The sequence below is a fragment of the Pipistrellus kuhlii genome, unplaced genomic scaffold (genome assembly GCF_014108245.1).
Source record: "Pipistrellus kuhlii isolate mPipKuh1 unplaced genomic scaffold, mPipKuh1.p scaffold_m20_p_21, whole genome shotgun sequence".
NCBI classification, from domain to species: domain Eukaryota; kingdom Metazoa; phylum Chordata; class Mammalia; order Chiroptera; family Vespertilionidae; genus Pipistrellus; species Pipistrellus kuhlii.
The window spans coordinates 9,492,640-9,509,789 of NW_023425520.1; the positions used below are offsets into that span (position 1 = coordinate 9,492,640).

Sequence of the window (17,150 nt, forward strand, 5' to 3'; positions counted from 1 at the left end):
TTCATGTAGATTTCACGTGTTTAGCCACCAATGTGCCCTGTTTGTTCCGGGATGTCATGCAGGCTGTCATAATGCCGGTCCCTCCATTGCCCTGGCCGCCTTCTGAACCCCAGCGGAGCCCTGTCCATGTGTAAACTTGAGCAAGTCATTGCAGCCACTCTGCACCTCAGGTCGAGCTGCTGTGAAAGGAGAAACCCTGGGTTGGGGGACCCAGTGAGACCTTGACCTGAAGCCCTGGGAAGCATTCCTACATCTTTGTTTTCCAACCTGGACACGCACTGGCTTCACCAGAGAGTCACACACCATAAACATCTTCCCTTCAAAATGTTACAAGGGAATTAAATACCCTTTTCCCAGAATATGCAACAGCATCTTTCCGAGGACTGTGCATGATGACAAGAGGGTCCCACTTGCTTTTGCGTCTGTGATGATGGGAGTGTTGGTCCAAGGGCCAGGATGGGTAGGGAAGGTAGTCATGGACCAGGACCCTCAAAGCTGGAGTCTCCCCAGACAGACACACCATTTAAAGCCTCAGGGGACCTGGTGGGTGATGGGAATCTACTCTCACTGCCAAGACCCGTGAGGTCAACATCACCTTTTCCATGCCTGCAGCTGGTACACAGATCACAGACGACACCACACTGGCCAGGTGCATGGGACCCATTACAGGAATGGGAACAGGAGAGCAGACATGCTGTGATGGCCAGAGATGCGCAGGGCCATGGGTTGCAGCTGGAGACCTGGGATTTGTCACAAGTGAAAGAGCTGGCAGAGCCAAAGGGCATAGTGGTCCACAGATGCTGAGTCTCCCATCCTGACACTGAAGACGCAGCCTATCCTGAGACAAGTAACCCAGAGACAAGAGAAAAAGAGGGTGAGCTGTGAGGACAAGGACAGGGAGGAGGACAGAGGAGGAGGGAGCTGTGAGGACACAGGGAGGACAGAGGAGGAGGGAGCTGTGAGGACACAGGGAGGACAGAGGAGGAGGGAGCTGTGAGGACACAGGACAGGGAGGACAGAGGAGGAGGGAGCTGTGAGGACACAGGGAGGACAGAGGAGGAGGGAGCTGTGAGGACACAGGGAGGACAGAGGAGGAGGGAGCTGTGAGGACACAGGGAGGACAGAGGAGGAGGGAGCTGTGAGGACACAGGGAGGACAGAGGAGGAGGGAGCTGTGAGGACACAGGACAGGGAGGAGGACAGAGGAGGAGGGAGCTGTGAGGACACAGGGAGGACAGAGGAGGAGGGAGCTGTGAGGACACAGGGAGGACAGAGGAGGAGGGAGCTGTGAGGACACAGGACAGGGAGGAGGACAGAGGAGGAGGGAGCTGTGAGGACACAGGGAGGACAGAGGAGGAGGGAGCTGTGAGGACACAGGGAGGAGAGAGGAGGAGGGAGCTGTGAGGACATAGGGAGGACAGAGGAGGAGGGAGCTGTGAGGACACAGGGAGGACAGAGGAGGAGGGAGCTGTGAGGACACAGGGAGGACAGAGGAGGAGGGAGCTGTGAGGACACAGGGAGGACAGAGGAGGAGGGTGTGGCCAGGGCCTCTTTGGACAGTGATATCTGAAGTGACGATTCCCCGAGTTTTCCCAAGTGGGGTTCAAGGTCTGGAGAAGGGGCTGATGTACGAATGAATACACTAGACAGGAGTTACACATTTAGAAGGCATGGGGGAGCCAGGCGGAGACCTTTCTCTCGCGGAGAGGCTCCCTGAAACCTCAGACTCATCAGCTTTTATTTACTTGAATACACATTTGTCCTTTAGGAATGCACACAGGCACGTCAAAGATAGAGTTTGATGAACAGTAGGAGGATTATCAGGTTAGGGGATTGCTTTCAGCCGTTTTGCTGTTTCTTTTCTATTAAATTAAATTAAATTAAATTAAATTAAATTAAATTAAATTAAAGCCATGCTTAATAGACTAACAATAAACAAATTAAAGAAAAAAACAGTCTTGGGTTTATTCTATAGCATCTGTGAAGAGATGGGGCTCAGTCCAAGAAACCACCCAAAACCGGGCAGGGCATGCCTTCTCTTAAGCCAGCCTTTTCCTCTTCACGGTACATAAATCCCAGACGCATCCCCAAATTTTGAGAAATGTCTCATCTGTCCAAATTTCAAAAGACAGACGGGAAATAAAAACATGGCGAAAATGAGACTTTTAATAACACTCTCGAGAGTGGGCGTCCGTTTTATAGGATCACCAAAAGGCTGGGGCCGTTTTAGTCACCTCCCTTTGTCTAGGGAATTTTCCCAGAACTTGTGTCATTGGCCATGTGTTCCACTCATATTCTCTCTCTCCCCATTCCCACATTCTGTTTGCTCTGGGGAAATTTGGTAATGGCCTGGCCAACTACTGTTTCTTTTCTATTAAATTAAATTAAAGGCATGCTTAATAGGCTAACAAATAAACAAATTAAACCAAACAACAAAGACAGATAAAACCACAATCAATAGACAAGCCCCTATAACACATAGGTAAGACTTAATGAATCAGAGTTCATGAATTTTTTCAGATGTTTTACGTTTGCCTGGGACTTACAGCCAGAATGCAGCCTAGATGTTAGTCCGTTGTTCACAGGTCTTACTCTGTTCTGCCCTTCGCAGCATTGATTGGCATCTGAAGTTGTTTTAGCTAAAATCTGCATGTCCCAAGGCATCATATGGTAATTTTCAGACAAAGCATGAAAGAGTCCTTCTGTAAAAGGACTGTTAGCCCCATTTTCTCTGGCTGTTGAGCCTTTCCTCACTAGAGGCAGAGGATCCCGGCCTTAGGTACCTCTGACCCTGGGTTAGGCGATAGGTGACATCTCAGTGTAGAGGATCCAGGGAAGGGTCGGGAGAGTCGGATCCCTGCAGCCTTCCCAGCAGGAAAGATGCCATGGGCGAGGTGGCAAAGCGCCTCTGGAGACTGTAGGACTCACCTCCTGGTCTCGTCAACAGACGTGCTGTGAGGATACACACAGAAGAAGAATCCGTAGACAGCAGGTGGGGTGGGCGTGCATTCAGGACACAGCAAGGGTTTCACTCCACTGCACTCAGCTTTTTCTTTTTTAAAATCCTCACCGGAGGAGTGAGGGTATTTTTTCCATTGATCTTTAGAGCGTGGAAGGGAGGGGGTTAGGGAGAGAGAAACGTGGATTGATTGCTGCCCATATGCACCCTGACTCAGGGTTGAACCTATAACCTGGGTAGGTGCCCTGACCGGGAATGGATTGGGACTTTTGTTGCATGAGACGCTCAACCACCTGAGCACACCTCACTGCACTCAGCTTTTAGTTCTCTGGAAAAAGGGTAAAGAGCAGGTGTGTGCACCTCCTCTGGGCCTCACTGCTCCCACGGTCACGTCCCAGGAGGTATACGATGGGAGAGTGCACGCATGGGCGCCAGCTGTGGGTCCCCAGGGCCGCATGGTGGGGCTGGGCCTCCTCGGGTTTTCCTTCCTCACGGGGTGCTGCGGACCGAATGTTTCCACGGTGAAAGCTCTGCTCCACAGTGTGATGAGGAAGGTGAGGAGGCCAGATGAGGTCCTGAGGGTGGGCTCCCAGGAGGGATTAGTGTCCTAAGAAGAGGAAGAGCCAGAGCGCTCTCTCCCCACATGAGGACACAGTGAGAAGGCATTGTCTATGTCCCAGGAAGGGGCCCTCAGCAGAACTGATCTGCCAGGGCCTCCATTCCGGACTTGCAGCCTCAGGAACTGTGAACAACAAATGCTGTGTAAGCCCCCAGCCTGTGGTGTTTGTCACGGTGACTGGAGATGGCCAAGCCCTTGGAGCCATTCCCCCGGGGACCAAGGAGAGGCCTCGGGTCAGGCGGGGTGCAGCGGGCCTGCCCTGGGCGTGGGCAGGCAGGATGGGGACAGGGGTAGTTGATGTGGGTGGTCTTAGGAGAGCTCCCCGCTCCCCATCTCTGTGGCTCAGGGACAAATGTAGTCAGGGTGCCAGGCTGCCCTGGACTCAGAGGGGGCCACCTGGTGGGAATCCTGGGGCCTCTCCTCGGAAGGGGCCAGCCCCGGCCCCCAGGGGCCCAGGTGAGAGACTCATCCGTGTGCAGAGCCAGGGCAGCACAGAGACAGCCACTGAGCCCTGCCTGACCCAGGGCCCTTCTGCAGGGGTGTCCATGGGCTGACCTCCACCATGGGTGGTATTGATCTGCACCAGATCCAGCACTAGGGTGTGTGTCCTAGCTCAGCACCCAGCCCGGCTCCTGCCATCCTCACGCCCCCTCTGTGCCGTCTGCTCCGTCCTGAGCACAGACCAGTCACCCAATGTGGCCAGGGTCAGCTCAGCCAGTTGTTCCCCCTGGATGGTCCCAGGTCCCCCGGGCATGATCCTGGGTCTCCTTGGAGGTGGTCCCTGTGCTCCTGGGCTTCTTCCCAGCCTGCTCTCCAAGATGCTGGTCTGACCAAGGGTCCCAACCAGCTGGGGCCCTGCCCCATCATCATCATCATCATCATCATCATCATCGCTGAAAGACAGGGTCTCCTCCTTCCCCCAGCTACCCTGAGCCTCTGCACTTTGCCTACCTAGGGCCTGGGGTGAAACTCAATAGGGGCAGTGACAGCCAGGCTATTTTGAAGCTGGGCTGGGCTGCCTGGCCAGTGGTGGGGGCAGGGTGGGGGCGGGCCCAGCCTTCTCCAACTGACAGCGTCTGCCTGTCCTCTGTCCCTGTCCAGTCTGAGGACCGGCCAGAGTGCAGGCTGCCGGGAAGGAGTCCTGCCAGTCCTGGGCCCTTAGAGGAAGGTGAGACCTGGTGGCTCTTGCTCCACCGTCTGAGCCCCTGGCCTGGGCGCTGTCCTGAGTCCCCCTGTTGAGACAGGTGAGAAGGCAGAGGGGGCAGGGGTAGGGGGTACCCCATCCGGCCCCCCCCCCCCCCCTCAGGGTGGTTTGGCTGAAGGTCATGGTTCTGGGAGACTGAGGAGAGTTCTGGCTGGGCCGTGCTGCTCCCTGGCTGGGGGCCTGGATTCCAGCCCCCACCCCTTCGGCGACCGGAGCTGGGCCCTCGTGCAGGAAGGGAGCAGCCAAGCTTCGAGACTGGGGCCTTGTGGCCCATTCTGATCCAGGGCCTGGGGTCTGGCTAGCCCTGCCCCCAGCCTGGCTGAGATGGATGCCTGCTGACAGCTGGGGCTATTTTGGGCCTGTTGGCTCAGTAGTGGGGACAGCCAGAGGCGTAGCGACACCTGACTCCAGGAAAGAATTTCCCCGTGGTGTTTGGAAAATAGGACCCTGGGTCTGGGGGCCGAAGATGCAGAATCTGCCCTTGAGGTCTTTTCTGGAGGATGTGGGGGCAGCAGAGCGGGGAGTGTCAGGTCCTCGGGCTCATTTGGATAACGGTCCAGGGTCCCCTGAACCCAAATGCGAGAAGCAAGTGGCGGGCTCGGGCGAGGAGGGTGGGGAACAATCCCAGGTGGGGGCGGTCTCAGCCCTGGGCCACGGAGGGATCCCCAGGAAGCCACCTCCCAAACAGGCATCTGGGGAGGAGGGGCCTCCTGTGAGGCTGGGGCTCCCGTTCTGGCTGGGTCCCCCTCCTGAGGTCTGTTTGTGCCAACGTGGCAAGGGGAGGAGGCGGCCCCTGCAGGTGTCCCTGTCTCAGAGGTTGCCTTGTACGGTCCCGTCCCCTGGCCTCCCGAACCGGAGCGGCTCGGAGTCCTCGGGCCCAGCTGACGGGCAGGGATGCCTGCCTGGCGGGGCTGCCTCGGGGCTCTGACGCTGTCATGTCCCGGTGAGCCTCCTCAGATCCCATGGGGTCTGCTGCATGAGAGTTAGGGTGAGGGGGTGCAGGCTCTAGACAGGGAGCAGGATATCAGTGAGTCCCCAGTGGCTGTACAGGGTCTCAGGATCTCTGCCCACCCCTGCCAGGCCGGGGGGCAGCCTGCACGTCTGCTGCGGCAGCTCCCCCTACAGAGATGGGCGCTCCCTCCCTGTCCTCCCCGCCCCAGCGGCCCAGGCTGTGGAGTTGCCCCCACCCCCACATGCTCGCTCATGAGCTGGGAGCAGCTTCTCTGGCACCTGCTCTGGGTGTGTATGCGTGTGGGGGTGGGGGGGGTGGGGGGAGGCTCCGTGTCCTGCCCTGGGGAACCCACACAATGACTATCTGATTTGGGGTGGCCACTAGGGATAGCTCAGAGCTCAGGTCCCAGGAGTCCTGGTGTCAAAGTAACCCCTCCAAAGAGGGATGCCAAAGCTCGGGGGGCATCCATGGAGGGGGGCATTGGTGGCTGCCCTCCCGGGTCTTCTCAGGCCCTCCCTGTCCGGCCTTGGGGGGAAGCTGGTCGGGTGGGGGACAGAGGTGCTGACTGCACAGTGAGTCAGCAGGCCGCTCTGGGCTCAGCCTCCGTGAGGGGGATTAAGGGGATTAAGTGCTGAGTCACAGGACCAGCAGCAGAGGACCCAGAAACACCCCCCTATGCTGTGGTGGTGGGCAGCCCAGGCTGGAGGCTGGAGGTCCGGCTCCGAGGGCAGAGGGAGTTAACGGGCTTGGTGCCAGCCCGGGGCCCGGGGAGGCCCACTGTGCGCCCTTTTCTCACAGAAGCCCCCTCACCCACTTGTTCTGGGGCCCGTGGGGGCTCCCCAGGTGGGTAGAAGCCAGAGTCACCTAAGACATTTAGCGCCCCCGGTGCCAGCAGGGTGCCCGGAGAGTGAAGCCCTGGAATGAAAGGGCTGGATGCAGCCCCCGAGTCGGGCTCAGCTGGCCAGCTGGCCTAGAGGTCCCTGGCTCTTCCTGGGGGATCCGCCGCCGCCCTCTGCCACTGCCCAGGCACGCTGCTGACGGGCTGTGCTGCCCAGGCAGTCTTCCTCCAGAGGGAGGAGCTAGGCGCCCACGGGGAGGGGCCAGGCCGCCTGCTGGGTGAGGGCGCTGTCTTGTCAGGAGGAACTTGCTCGGCTACAGAGTTTTCATTTCTTCTCTGCTCACAGATGGGCACAAGCCCCCAGGGATTTAGGGATGGGGGACCCCAGGAGAGGTGGCCCAGAGGTGGGACAGATCTGGGCACAGGGCTCCATGCACACAGCCCCAGCTGGGGCCCAAAGGCTGGGGGAAGCCACTTGGAGGAAGAACCTGAATAAGGGGAGGTTAAGGGAACCCTGGGTTGAGGGCTGGAGGAAAGCCTGTGCCCTTGGGAGCAAAGCAGCGCCCCCTCTTTGCGTGGAGGAGAGGTAGGCAGAGTGCAGTTTTTGGCCCCAGGAGGCAGATGTCTGTGGGAGGGGACAGGACACCTGAGGCAGTGGGAGTGGCTCAGGGGGCAAACAGCAGGTCTGCTTAGCAGGTGCTGTGCGGTCGGTGGAGGGAGAGGCCGGCGCTAAAGCCTGATGCCTCTTGGCAGGGAGGGGGCAGCCTGGTGTTTGGGGTGGTTGCTCAGCTGGACCTGAAGTTGGGCATCGGGATGGGAGCTGGGGGAAGAGGCTGGAGATGCTCTCCCATGAGGAGAACCTGTTTTGAGGGTGGAGCCAGACCCCAAATGCTCAGAGAGAGGCAAATCTGCACTTGCGAACCACCGTGCCTTCAGGGGATGTTGCCTGGGGTGGGGGTGGGGCACGGGGCCTGCGGGGGGAGGAGGTGGGGGGAGGCATGTCCAGGTGTCTAGCCGGGTTCCCAGCTCTCCGGGTGGCACCGAAGGGCGAAGCAGCCCAGTGGGACCAGGTGGCAGGCTCTGAGTGTGCCGGGGGCTTGTCTTCATTGTGACTTTTCACCCCCACCTCCCAGGTCCCCCCGCCCCCGCCTCCCACCATGGCTCATTCCTCGTTCAGCGGCGCGCCCCGGTTCCTGACCCGGCCCAAGGCCTTCGTGGTGTCGGTGGGTAAGGACGCCACGCTGAGCTGCCAGATCGTGGGCAACCCCACGCCGCAGGTGAGCTGGGAGAAGGACCGGCGGCCGGTGGAGGCCGGCGCCCGCTTCCGCCTGGCCCAGGACGAGGACCAGTACCGCCTCACCATCCTGGACCTGGCGCTGGGCGACAGCGGCCAGTACGTGTGCCGCGCGCGCAACGCCGTGGGCGAGGCCTTCGCCGCCGTGGGGCTGCAGGTGGACGCCGAGGCCGCGATCGCCGAGCAGGCGCCCCACTTCCTGCTGCGCCCCACGTCCATCCGCGTGCGCGAGGGCGCCGAGGCCACCTTCCGCTGCCGCGTGCGCGGCTCGCCGCCGCTGGCCGTGAGCTGGGACAAGGACGGCCGCCGCCTGGGCCCGCCCGACGCCCCGCGCGTGAGCGTGGAGGCCAGCGGCGAGGCGAGCGCGCTGCGCATCCGGGCCGCGCGCCCCCGCGACGGCGGCACCTACACCGTGCGCGCCGAGAACCCGCTGGGCGCGGCCAGCGCCGCCGCCGCGTTGACGGTGGACGCGGACACCGACGCCGCGGGCCCGCCCGGCGCCTCCACCGCCGCCCTCCTGGCGCACCTGCAGCGGCGGCGCGAGGCCATGCGGGCCGAGGGCGCGCCCGCCTCGCCGCCCGGCGCCGGCACCCGCACCTGCACCGTCACCGAGGGCAAGCACGCGCGCCTCAGCTGCTACGTGACCGGCGAGCCCAAGCCCGAGACCGTGTGGAAGAAGGACGGGCAGCCGGTGGCCGAAGGCCGGCGGCACCTGGTGTACGAGGACGCGCAGGAGAACTTCGTGCTCAAGATCCTCTTCTGCAAGCAGGCGGACCGCGGCTTGTACACCTGCACGGCGTCCAACCTCGTGGGCCAGACCTACAGCTCCGTGCTGGTGGTGGTGCGAGGTGAGCTGGGCCCGCCCCGCGCACCTGCCAGAGCCACTGCCGGGAACGCACGCATGCTAGGCTCCTCCATGCCAGTCCCGTAGTGGAACCCGAGTTGGAAGTCCTGGCCCGCAAAATGCCTGTCCCCTCAGCCCGTCCCCTGCCTTTGTGAGCCACAAGAATAAAGAAGGAAGCGCTTTGTCACCAGCACCCCTCCCCCTGGGAATGCCTGGCAGCTGAGCCTGCCCTGTGCAGACTGTACCTGGATGCTCAGGGGGGTGTCTCCCTGACAGAGGGCAGGAGGGCAGGGACAGGGACAAACGCTGTGCTTTGGAGGGCTTGGCCCAGTGGCTGCATACAGCCTAGGTGGCTCTGGGGCAGTCTGCAGGCTCTGGTCCAGGCCCGGGCAGGTGTGGGCAGCACCGCCAGGTTCTGTTGGGAGGTCACTTTATTCTGGAGTGCGGGTCCCGCTGCCACCCTATTACACGTCTCAACCGCGCCAGGGTTGTGAACAGGGTGCATGGCTCTTCCCGAGCAGGCCCCAGTGTCCTCATTCTCTGGAGTAAATGCTCCTCCACCGCGGGGGTCCCTGAGGAAGCGACAGGGGGAGATGCGGGCAGCGCTATGCGGACCTCGGCCAGGGGGGCTTGGCCCTGCCGTCTGGCCTAGGGCTCTGGCAGGACCCGTTCCAGGCGCTGAAGACTGTAGCTTCACCTGCCTTGCTTCTTTCTCCTTCCAGACTGCTTCTATTTGGGGGGGAAGGGCTCTTTTCTTTAATTTCTGTCTCCCCTCCCTGCCCTTCTCGCCTTCCCTCTTCAGCTCTCCCACTCACCCCTGCCCTGCAGCCCTCCAACCCCTGCCCGGACTTCCTGCCCCACCTCAGCACCTACTTGCCCTTAGCTTGCCCTGCCCTGTGCCACCCACCACACTCCAGGGGCCCCAGCCGAGTACCCCCTTTCTTTCTTTGCCCAGCATCCCTGCCTGCTCACCACTCCTCTTCCCTCAGAGCCCACAGTGCCCTTCAGGACGAGGCTGCAGGACCTGGAGGTGCAGGAGAAGGCGTCGGCCACGTTTCAGTGCGAGGTGCCGCTGCCCACCACGGAGGCCGTGTGGTACAAGGAAGAGACGCGGCTGTGGGCCAGCGACAAGTACGCCATCGAGGAGGCGGGCACGGAGCGCCGGCTCACCGTCCACAACGCTTCCACGGACGATGACGCGGTGTACATCTGCGAGATGGCCGAGGGCAGCCGCACGGTGGCCGAGCTGGCCGTCCAAGGTGGGCGGGCACCACGATGGGTGGGTCCCCGAGACTGGAGAGGGCGGGCTGTCCGGTCTGGCTAACCTGTGGCTCTGGCCATCCTAGGCAACCTCACCCGAAAGCTCCCGAGGAAGACGGTGGTGCGAGTGGGGGACACTGCCCTGTTCTGCGTGGAGCTGGCCAGGCCGGAGGGCCCGGTCCACTGGCTCCGGAACCACGAGGAGGTGGTGGCCGGGGGCCGAGTAGCCATCACCACTGAGGGCACATGCCACACGCTGACCATCTCCCAGTGCAGCCTGGAGGATGTGGGCGAGGTGGCCTTTGTGGCCGGGGACTGCCGGACGTCCACCCAGTTCCTGGTGTCAGGTAAGGGCCTGCGTGCCTCTGCGATGGCAGAGGTGCCGCTGTCACCCGGCGCTGGCCCACACGTGCTCAGTAGCTGCAGGAAGGGGGTGGGGCACATTGTGTTCAGGCCGTAGCTCTGGTTCCCTCAGACCCACAGCTGTTTGCAGCCATCTCCCACTCTGGGCTTCCCCAGGCATTGACAAAATGGGAGACTTGATAGCCCCTCATCCTACTAACCAAATTAGAGGTGCAGATTGTTCTAGAAGCACAGTGTGTGTGTGTGTGTGTGTGTGTGTCCGGTGGTATCTTCTCTCTGTGGCCTTTGGTATTTACATTGTAGATTGGGCAGTGGTTCCCTCCCACTCCAGCCCTCCCCCACAGGGCTAACTCTTGCCGGGGCCAGGGGGTGCCCTCCACAGGGCCCCAGCGCCTCAGGAGGATCACTGTGCCCTGCTTTAGCCACTTCCCAGCCAAGACCCAATGCACTGAACTGGAAGGTGTCTGTCCCCAAACCACATGGCCAGCTTGTGGTGGCCCTGGGCCCCACGTGGCTCTGAAGCCAGGGTGCCCTTTCTGCTGCGCCCAGAGAAATGGCCACAGGTGAGATCAGGGATGATGGGCCTACAGCTTCCCCTCAGGCTGGCCTTCCGCCTTGGCTGTGGCCATCTCAGACCATCAGAGCAGTGCCCCCTAGGAGGGCTGGGGATTCTGTGCCCCCCTCTGGCAGGGTGATCCTGGACCAGGGCCAGGGAGGGGCTCCCAGCTGGTGATAAGGACGTGTGCTCTGCCCAGCCCCCAGGAAGCCACCACCGCACACCCCCGAGGCCCCTGTGGTGAAGGCCAAGACAGAGAGTTCCGTGACTCTCAGCTGGTCCCCACCGCCCGCCGGGGATCGCCCTGTGCCCATCGATGGCTACGTGGTGGAGAAGAAGCGATTGGGCACCTACACCTGGAGCCGGTGCCATGCGGCCGAGTGGGTGGCCACCCCTGAGCTGACGGTGGACAGTGTGGCTGAGGAGGGGGACTTCCAGTTCCGGGTGTCAGCTGTAAACGGCTTCGGCCAGAGCTGCTACCTCGAGTTCCCGGGGACGGTCCACCTGGGTAAGTGTGGAAGGTTCTGTTCCCATTGGCTCCCAGACAGTGGCCTGCAGGGTGCCTGCTGCTGAGGCACCCAGACCTCGAGCACAGCCCAGCCTTGGCGAGGCCACAGTGGGTCTTTATTCACATGGAGCCTCTTTATTCACGGCAGCGGGTGGGGGTCCTGATGCTGGCGCCTCCTCTGTGGGAAGGGGAAGGGACTCTGGGACAGGACTCGAGGCCCCTCGGAACCTCTGTGTCCCCCAGCCCCAGGGGACCAGGCGGCACAGCTGTACCCCCACCTCTGGTGTGTAGGATCTGGAAGGGATCTTGGTTGGCTCTAACTTGTCCCTACTCAGTCCTGAACCCTGCGATCTCTCATGGTTGGCGTGGGCCTGTCTGACGGGCTTCCTGGAGGAGGGGGCACATGGGCCCAGGCTCCGGGAGGGAAAAGGAAGGGAGGCCAGGCGCCCTGCTCCTTCCTGAAGCCCCTACCCTGCAGCACCCCAGCTGGAGGTGAAGACGCCTCTGAAGGCAGTGGAGACGGTGGAGGGCAGTGAGGTGACCTTCTCTGTGGACCTCACTTCGGTTTCTGCGGGAGAATGGTTCCTGGATGGGAAGGCTCTGAAGGCCAGCAACACATATGTGATCCGCTGCGAGGGCACGCGGCACGTCCTCACCATCCGCTCGGTACCCGCCAGCCTGCATGGCGCTGAGCTCAAGTTCGTGGCCAATGGCATCGAGAACAGCATCCGCATGGAGGTCCGAGGTAGGTGGACCTCAGCCCATGACCCCCAGGGGCCTCTCCAAGTTCTATTTCCTCTAAGGGTGGGGGCAGGAGTGGGACCTGTGACCCTGGGCCCAGAGCTCCTGGGGCGTGCTGGTGGGTTGCTGGGTTTGTGGCCTGGGCAAGCAGGACCAGATTTTTTTTTTTTTTTTTTTGGGGGGGGGTATGTGAAGCAGCTTGCCCTGCCTGGGGGGTGTCCCCTGCCACAGGGTATGAGCGGACGAGGGGCTGGACTCCTGATGACACCGAGGCTCATGTCTCCATCTGTCTGCCCCCCTTTTCCTCCTCCTCCTCCACTCTCTGTCACCTCCACCCGCTCTCTCTCCACCTGTGGGGGCCCCCAGGGCTGACCACCAAGCGTCCAACGGAAGTTCGGGAGGTGCTGGCCCGGCTACACGAGGAGGCACAGCTCCTGGCGGAGCTGTCAGACCAGGCCACGGCGGTAACGTGGCTCAAGGACGGCCGAGCGCTGCCCCCGGGCCCCAAGTACAAGGTGCAGGCTTCGGCAGGACGGCGGGCACTGCTGGTGCGGGACGTGGCGCGGGACGACGCTGGCCTGTATGAGTGTGTCAGCCGTGGGGTCCGCATCGCCTATCACCTGTCAGTTCAAGGTGAGAGTCTCCACATGTCCACATGCTTCTGGCCACTGCTGCAGCTACCGCCTTCTGTACCCAACTCTGGGCAGGCTCTAGGGGACCCAGGGCAATGGGAGCTGTTGTTCTCTGTGGCCGGGTAAGTTAGGGGGCATTTTCAGGTGACTGTGGCTCAGGTTACCTCTGTTACGGGTGGGGAAGGGGAAAGCTCAGGCGACTCCATGGGGACAGTGGGGGTGTGGGAGGGTGCTCACTCTGCCCCATGGAGAGAGTGGGGGCCAGGGCTTTGTTCAGTAGAGGGAGGGAACCCCTGGGGAAGTCCTAACAGTCCATGGCAGTGGTGGCTTGGAAGTCAGCAGCAGGCCCTGTGTGAAGGGACCCCGGGCTGGGCTGAGCCAGGGCTCCACCTGGTCCCAAAGCCCTGAGGCCCTGCATTTGCTGGTGTGTGTGTGTGTGTGTGCTCACAGGCCTGCCCCCTCCCCCAGCTGCCCTCGCAGGACTCACGCCCTTTCTGCACAAGGACTCGGCGGGCGGCTGCGTGGACGCGGTGGCCGGGGGTCCGGCCCGCTTTGAGTGCGAGACCGCGGAGGCCCACGTGCCCGTGCGCTGGTTCAAGGACGGCTTGGAGCTGGGCCGCTCCTGCTCCCACTTCTCGCAGGAGGATGTGGGCACGCGGCATCGACTGGTGGCCAGCTCAGTCACCAGGCAAGACGAGGGCACCTATTCGTGCCGTGTGGGCGAGCACTCAGTGGATTTCCAGCTGCGTGTCTCTGGTGAGCCGGCGACTCAAGGGCTTGGTCAGTGGGGAGGAGGTCTGGGACTTGCGAGGTAGAGCTGCCAGGCTCTTCATTGATCATGTGAATGCTTGGGGTGGGACAGCTGCTTGGGTTTGGGAAAAGAAATTACCCTCCAAAACGAGCACTGAGATGGATGAACGGTGCTAAATAAGAAGGAACTGTGAAGTCGTTGTCTTCCTTTTAAAGATCAGAGGAGGCTGAGCGGACCCAAAAGGTGCTGGCAGCATCCTCAGCAGGAGAGAGTTGGACCTCTGTGACTGTGAGGTCCCGGCTCCTTCTAGAAGCCACTAGGGCCTCTTGGTGGGTTCTCTGAGTCCTGCAGCACCGCCTTGCCCAAAGGAGAGGCTCTGCCAGCCCCCCTGCCGCCCTCTTACTGAGGCAGCAGTCAGGCCCCCTGTGCTGGGAGGACTGTGCTGCAATACCCGACCACAGAGGATCTCGGGGGACCGGTGGTTTCCGTGTTCCAGCCTCATGTGGCTTCAGGGGTCAACCGCTGTGGGGCCTCTGACTGTGCATCCCTCCCTGTTCTCAGAGCCCACAGCGGTGTTTGCCAAGGAGCAGTCTGCACACAGCGAGGTGAAGGCCATGGCCGGGGCCAGAGCCACGCTGAGCTGCGAGGTGGCCCAGGCCCAGACGGAGGTGACGTGGTACAAGGATGGCAAGAAGCTGAGTGGGAGCTCAAAAGTGCATGTGGAGGCCACGGGCTGCACCCGGCGGCTGGTGCTGCAGCAGGCGGCCAAGGGGGACAGCGGGGAGTACAGCTGCGAGGCCGGGGGCCAGAAGGTCACCTTCCATCTGGATGTCCCAGGTCAGTTCTTTGGTGGCACTAACTGAGCTATGTGTATAGGTAATGACTACACCAGGGTACATTCTGACGCCCTTTCCTTCTATCCTCCATCTCCCATATCATCCCAGTGGTGGGGCCAGCCCAGGCTGGGTGGGCAGAGTGTGAGCAGAAGGGAGAAGTGATCCTGTGCACGCGGAGTGGTGCTCAGGTTTTGCTCAGTCATGGTTCCCAGCACCTGCCAGAGCCTTCTGGGTGCTCCTCACCAGCCATCTCAGACTCTACTTTTCACATGGAGTCTGAGGTATACCAGACGTCTCTTACCTGTGTCATGTGAATTTCCTACTCCCCATGTCCTGGTAGCTCTCAGATGCCCACACCCATCCACATGGGCAGATACACGTTTGAATTTCCTTACAATAGAATATGGGGAAGTTTCTGCCACCCAGTCTTACTCGATCCATCCCAAGACTAAACCATGTGTTAGCCAATTGTAGCTTTTTAGGGCACTCCCTTGTGTGTGGATATAGAAGTTATTGGATCCTCACTTGGAGCAAAATCTAGATCCGTTTTTTCTTGCAAGGTCTGTGCAAAAAGTAAACAGAGACCAGAGCATTGTTAGGTGTGTGCCAGGGACCTGTACCTGTGAGGTCTGGAATTCTCTTCCTAAAGTACATCTTGGTTTTCTTTTGTATCCTGTGTCAGAATCACCTGAGTCTGATGTATAGATTTAGACATGGAGAGGAATAAGGAGCTTCTCCCACTCTGCATGGCTTGTTGAAGACAAGAAACTCTAGCGATAGCCCTTGTCTGTTTTTTCAGTATTTATGCCATAGTGTTTCCTAATGACACATGTGTATTCGTCCCTGTCTGCTTTGTTCACAGAGAGGTCTGTGAACTAACTGTGTTTTCATTTTGTTAGGAGAGTTTTAATCTCAAATCTACTTCCCAGTGCCTCAACATAACAGTTTGGTGTTATATTTGTGTACCATAACTTGTGGTTGTGTATAGATACAGAAATAAAATCCACCAAACATTTTTAATTGTTACTTTAAGAGAATATGACAAATGATTTTGTAGGAGTAAACATGAAAATGTTTGAGAAATTGACCAATTTTCTAGAAAACTATATGAAAAGTGCCATAAGATTTTGACAGCTAAAATAGTCCTGCAATCCTTTTCAATAAATGGAACCACAATAAAAAAAAAGTTTATATAGGTCAAGATGGCTCCAATGGAAAATATATGAACTATTCTATAAGGACATTATTGAGTGTTCATGGAGATCCTTGTAGAGCTAGAGAAGGACATAGAGTCCCTGGCTTATTACGTGACATCTATCACCAACATCTGATTGATAGGGAGAGTTCAAATAATGGGCCACTCCCTTTTGGAGACCCAAGGCCAAAATCTGAAGCTAAGTAGTATCAAATGAATGGGCAATGTATTAAGAGGACAGTGCAGTATAAAGAAAGTCACGGCCCAGCTTGTGAGGTCAGCAAATTAACCTCACTCAAGTCATGAGCAGACTGAAATTAAAATATGAAGCAATTGCCTCATCAGTGCAGAGCTGAATTTTGATAACATTGAATATTAGAAATATAGAAGAAATATTTATTAATATCTATTTATGCCATAGATTCTTAACCAATTATAAAGATAATAGTTCATACTTCTGATAAGTGATCCTGAAGGACAACTAGGTAACCACACTAAGTGACACTTGAAGGCTTTGGCTGTGAGAGCAGGAACAGGCAAGGGGGCTCACAATCACCACTTTTGTCAGCAGGAAATAAAGTAAAATGTATAAAAGTGTGAAAAACTGGAGCGAAATTCAGATAATATTATTTATGCAAAAGATACATCATTAGACTTGGTGGGAGTGGGGAGAAGTATTATGGTGCTCCAAACACCCATGAACAGACACACCACAGAAGAGCAAACAGTAAAGACTAAAAACATAGCCAAGGCGCACCACTTTGTGAGTCATCCACACCATGGAAGAGACAGGCTCAGGAGGCACAGCTCAGTTCCCTAGGAGGCCAGCAGGTGACACATGGAAGGCAGGTGGGAGGTGGAGCCCAGGACCTGTCCCTGGCTCGGTGGGAATGCTCCCTGCACATCCAGGAAAGACTTGGTCACCTGGGGAGGGTGTGTGTACTCCTCCTGCCCATAAGTCCCTCTGCTAGAGGGTGTGTGCTCCGGAGAAGTCCATCACGGTGTCCCCAGAAGGGATTACCCCCCTGGGCAGTGGTTAATGTGCAGATGAATGAGATGCTTGTGCTGAGAAGGTGCTGGGGCTTCTGCAAGCCATACTGAGCCTTGAGGATTTCCCTGTCCTGCCATCTCCCTCCTTAGTCCTTCTGACCCAGTGCTGTCCTCCTGATTCTGAAAATATCTTTGACCCTGTGTATCCCTCCCTGTCCACAGAGCCCAAGGTGGTGTTTGCCAAGGAGCAGTCTGCACACAGCGAGGTGAAGGCCATGGCTGGGGCCAGTGCCACGCTGAGCTGTGAGGTGGCCCAGGCCCAGACGGAGGTGACGTGGTACAAGGATGGCAAGAAGCTGAGTGGGAGCTCGAAAGTGCGTGTGGAGGCCACGGGCTGCACCCGGCGGCTGGTGCTGCAGCAGGCGGCCAAGGGGGACAGCGGGGAGTACAGCTGCGAGGCCGGGGGCCAGAAGGTCACCTTCCATCTGGATGTCCCAGGTCAGTTGACGAAGCAGAGGTTTAAGCACCCTGGGAACAGGCCTGGAGACATGTTTCAGTGTGTGTGCAGGGGCTGCAGGCAGCGACCCTCTCAGGGCCTGTTCAGCCAGT

General features: G+C 59.2%; 1 protein-coding gene across 1 annotated transcript in view; it reads left to right on the plus strand.

Moving 5' to 3' along the window:
- The first annotated feature begins 4,695 nt into the window (after positions 1–4,695).
- The window catches only part of OBSCN (obscurin, cytoskeletal calmodulin and titin-interacting RhoGEF), a 169,425-nt gene continuing 156,970 nt past the window's right edge, over positions 4,696–17,150 (plus strand). The window contains 10 exon segments of the mRNA XM_036450609.2: positions 4,696–4,821; positions 7,705–8,713; positions 9,699–9,968; positions 10,056–10,316; positions 11,088–11,396; positions 11,875–12,141; positions 12,504–12,770; positions 13,238–13,525; positions 14,082–14,357; positions 16,764–17,039. Of these exon segments, the coding sequence (XP_036306502.1) occupies positions 7,729–8,713; positions 9,699–9,968; positions 10,056–10,316; positions 11,088–11,396; positions 11,875–12,141; positions 12,504–12,770; positions 13,238–13,525; positions 14,082–14,357; positions 16,764–17,039 (3,199 nt within the window). The 5' untranslated portion in view covers positions 4,696–4,821; positions 7,705–7,728.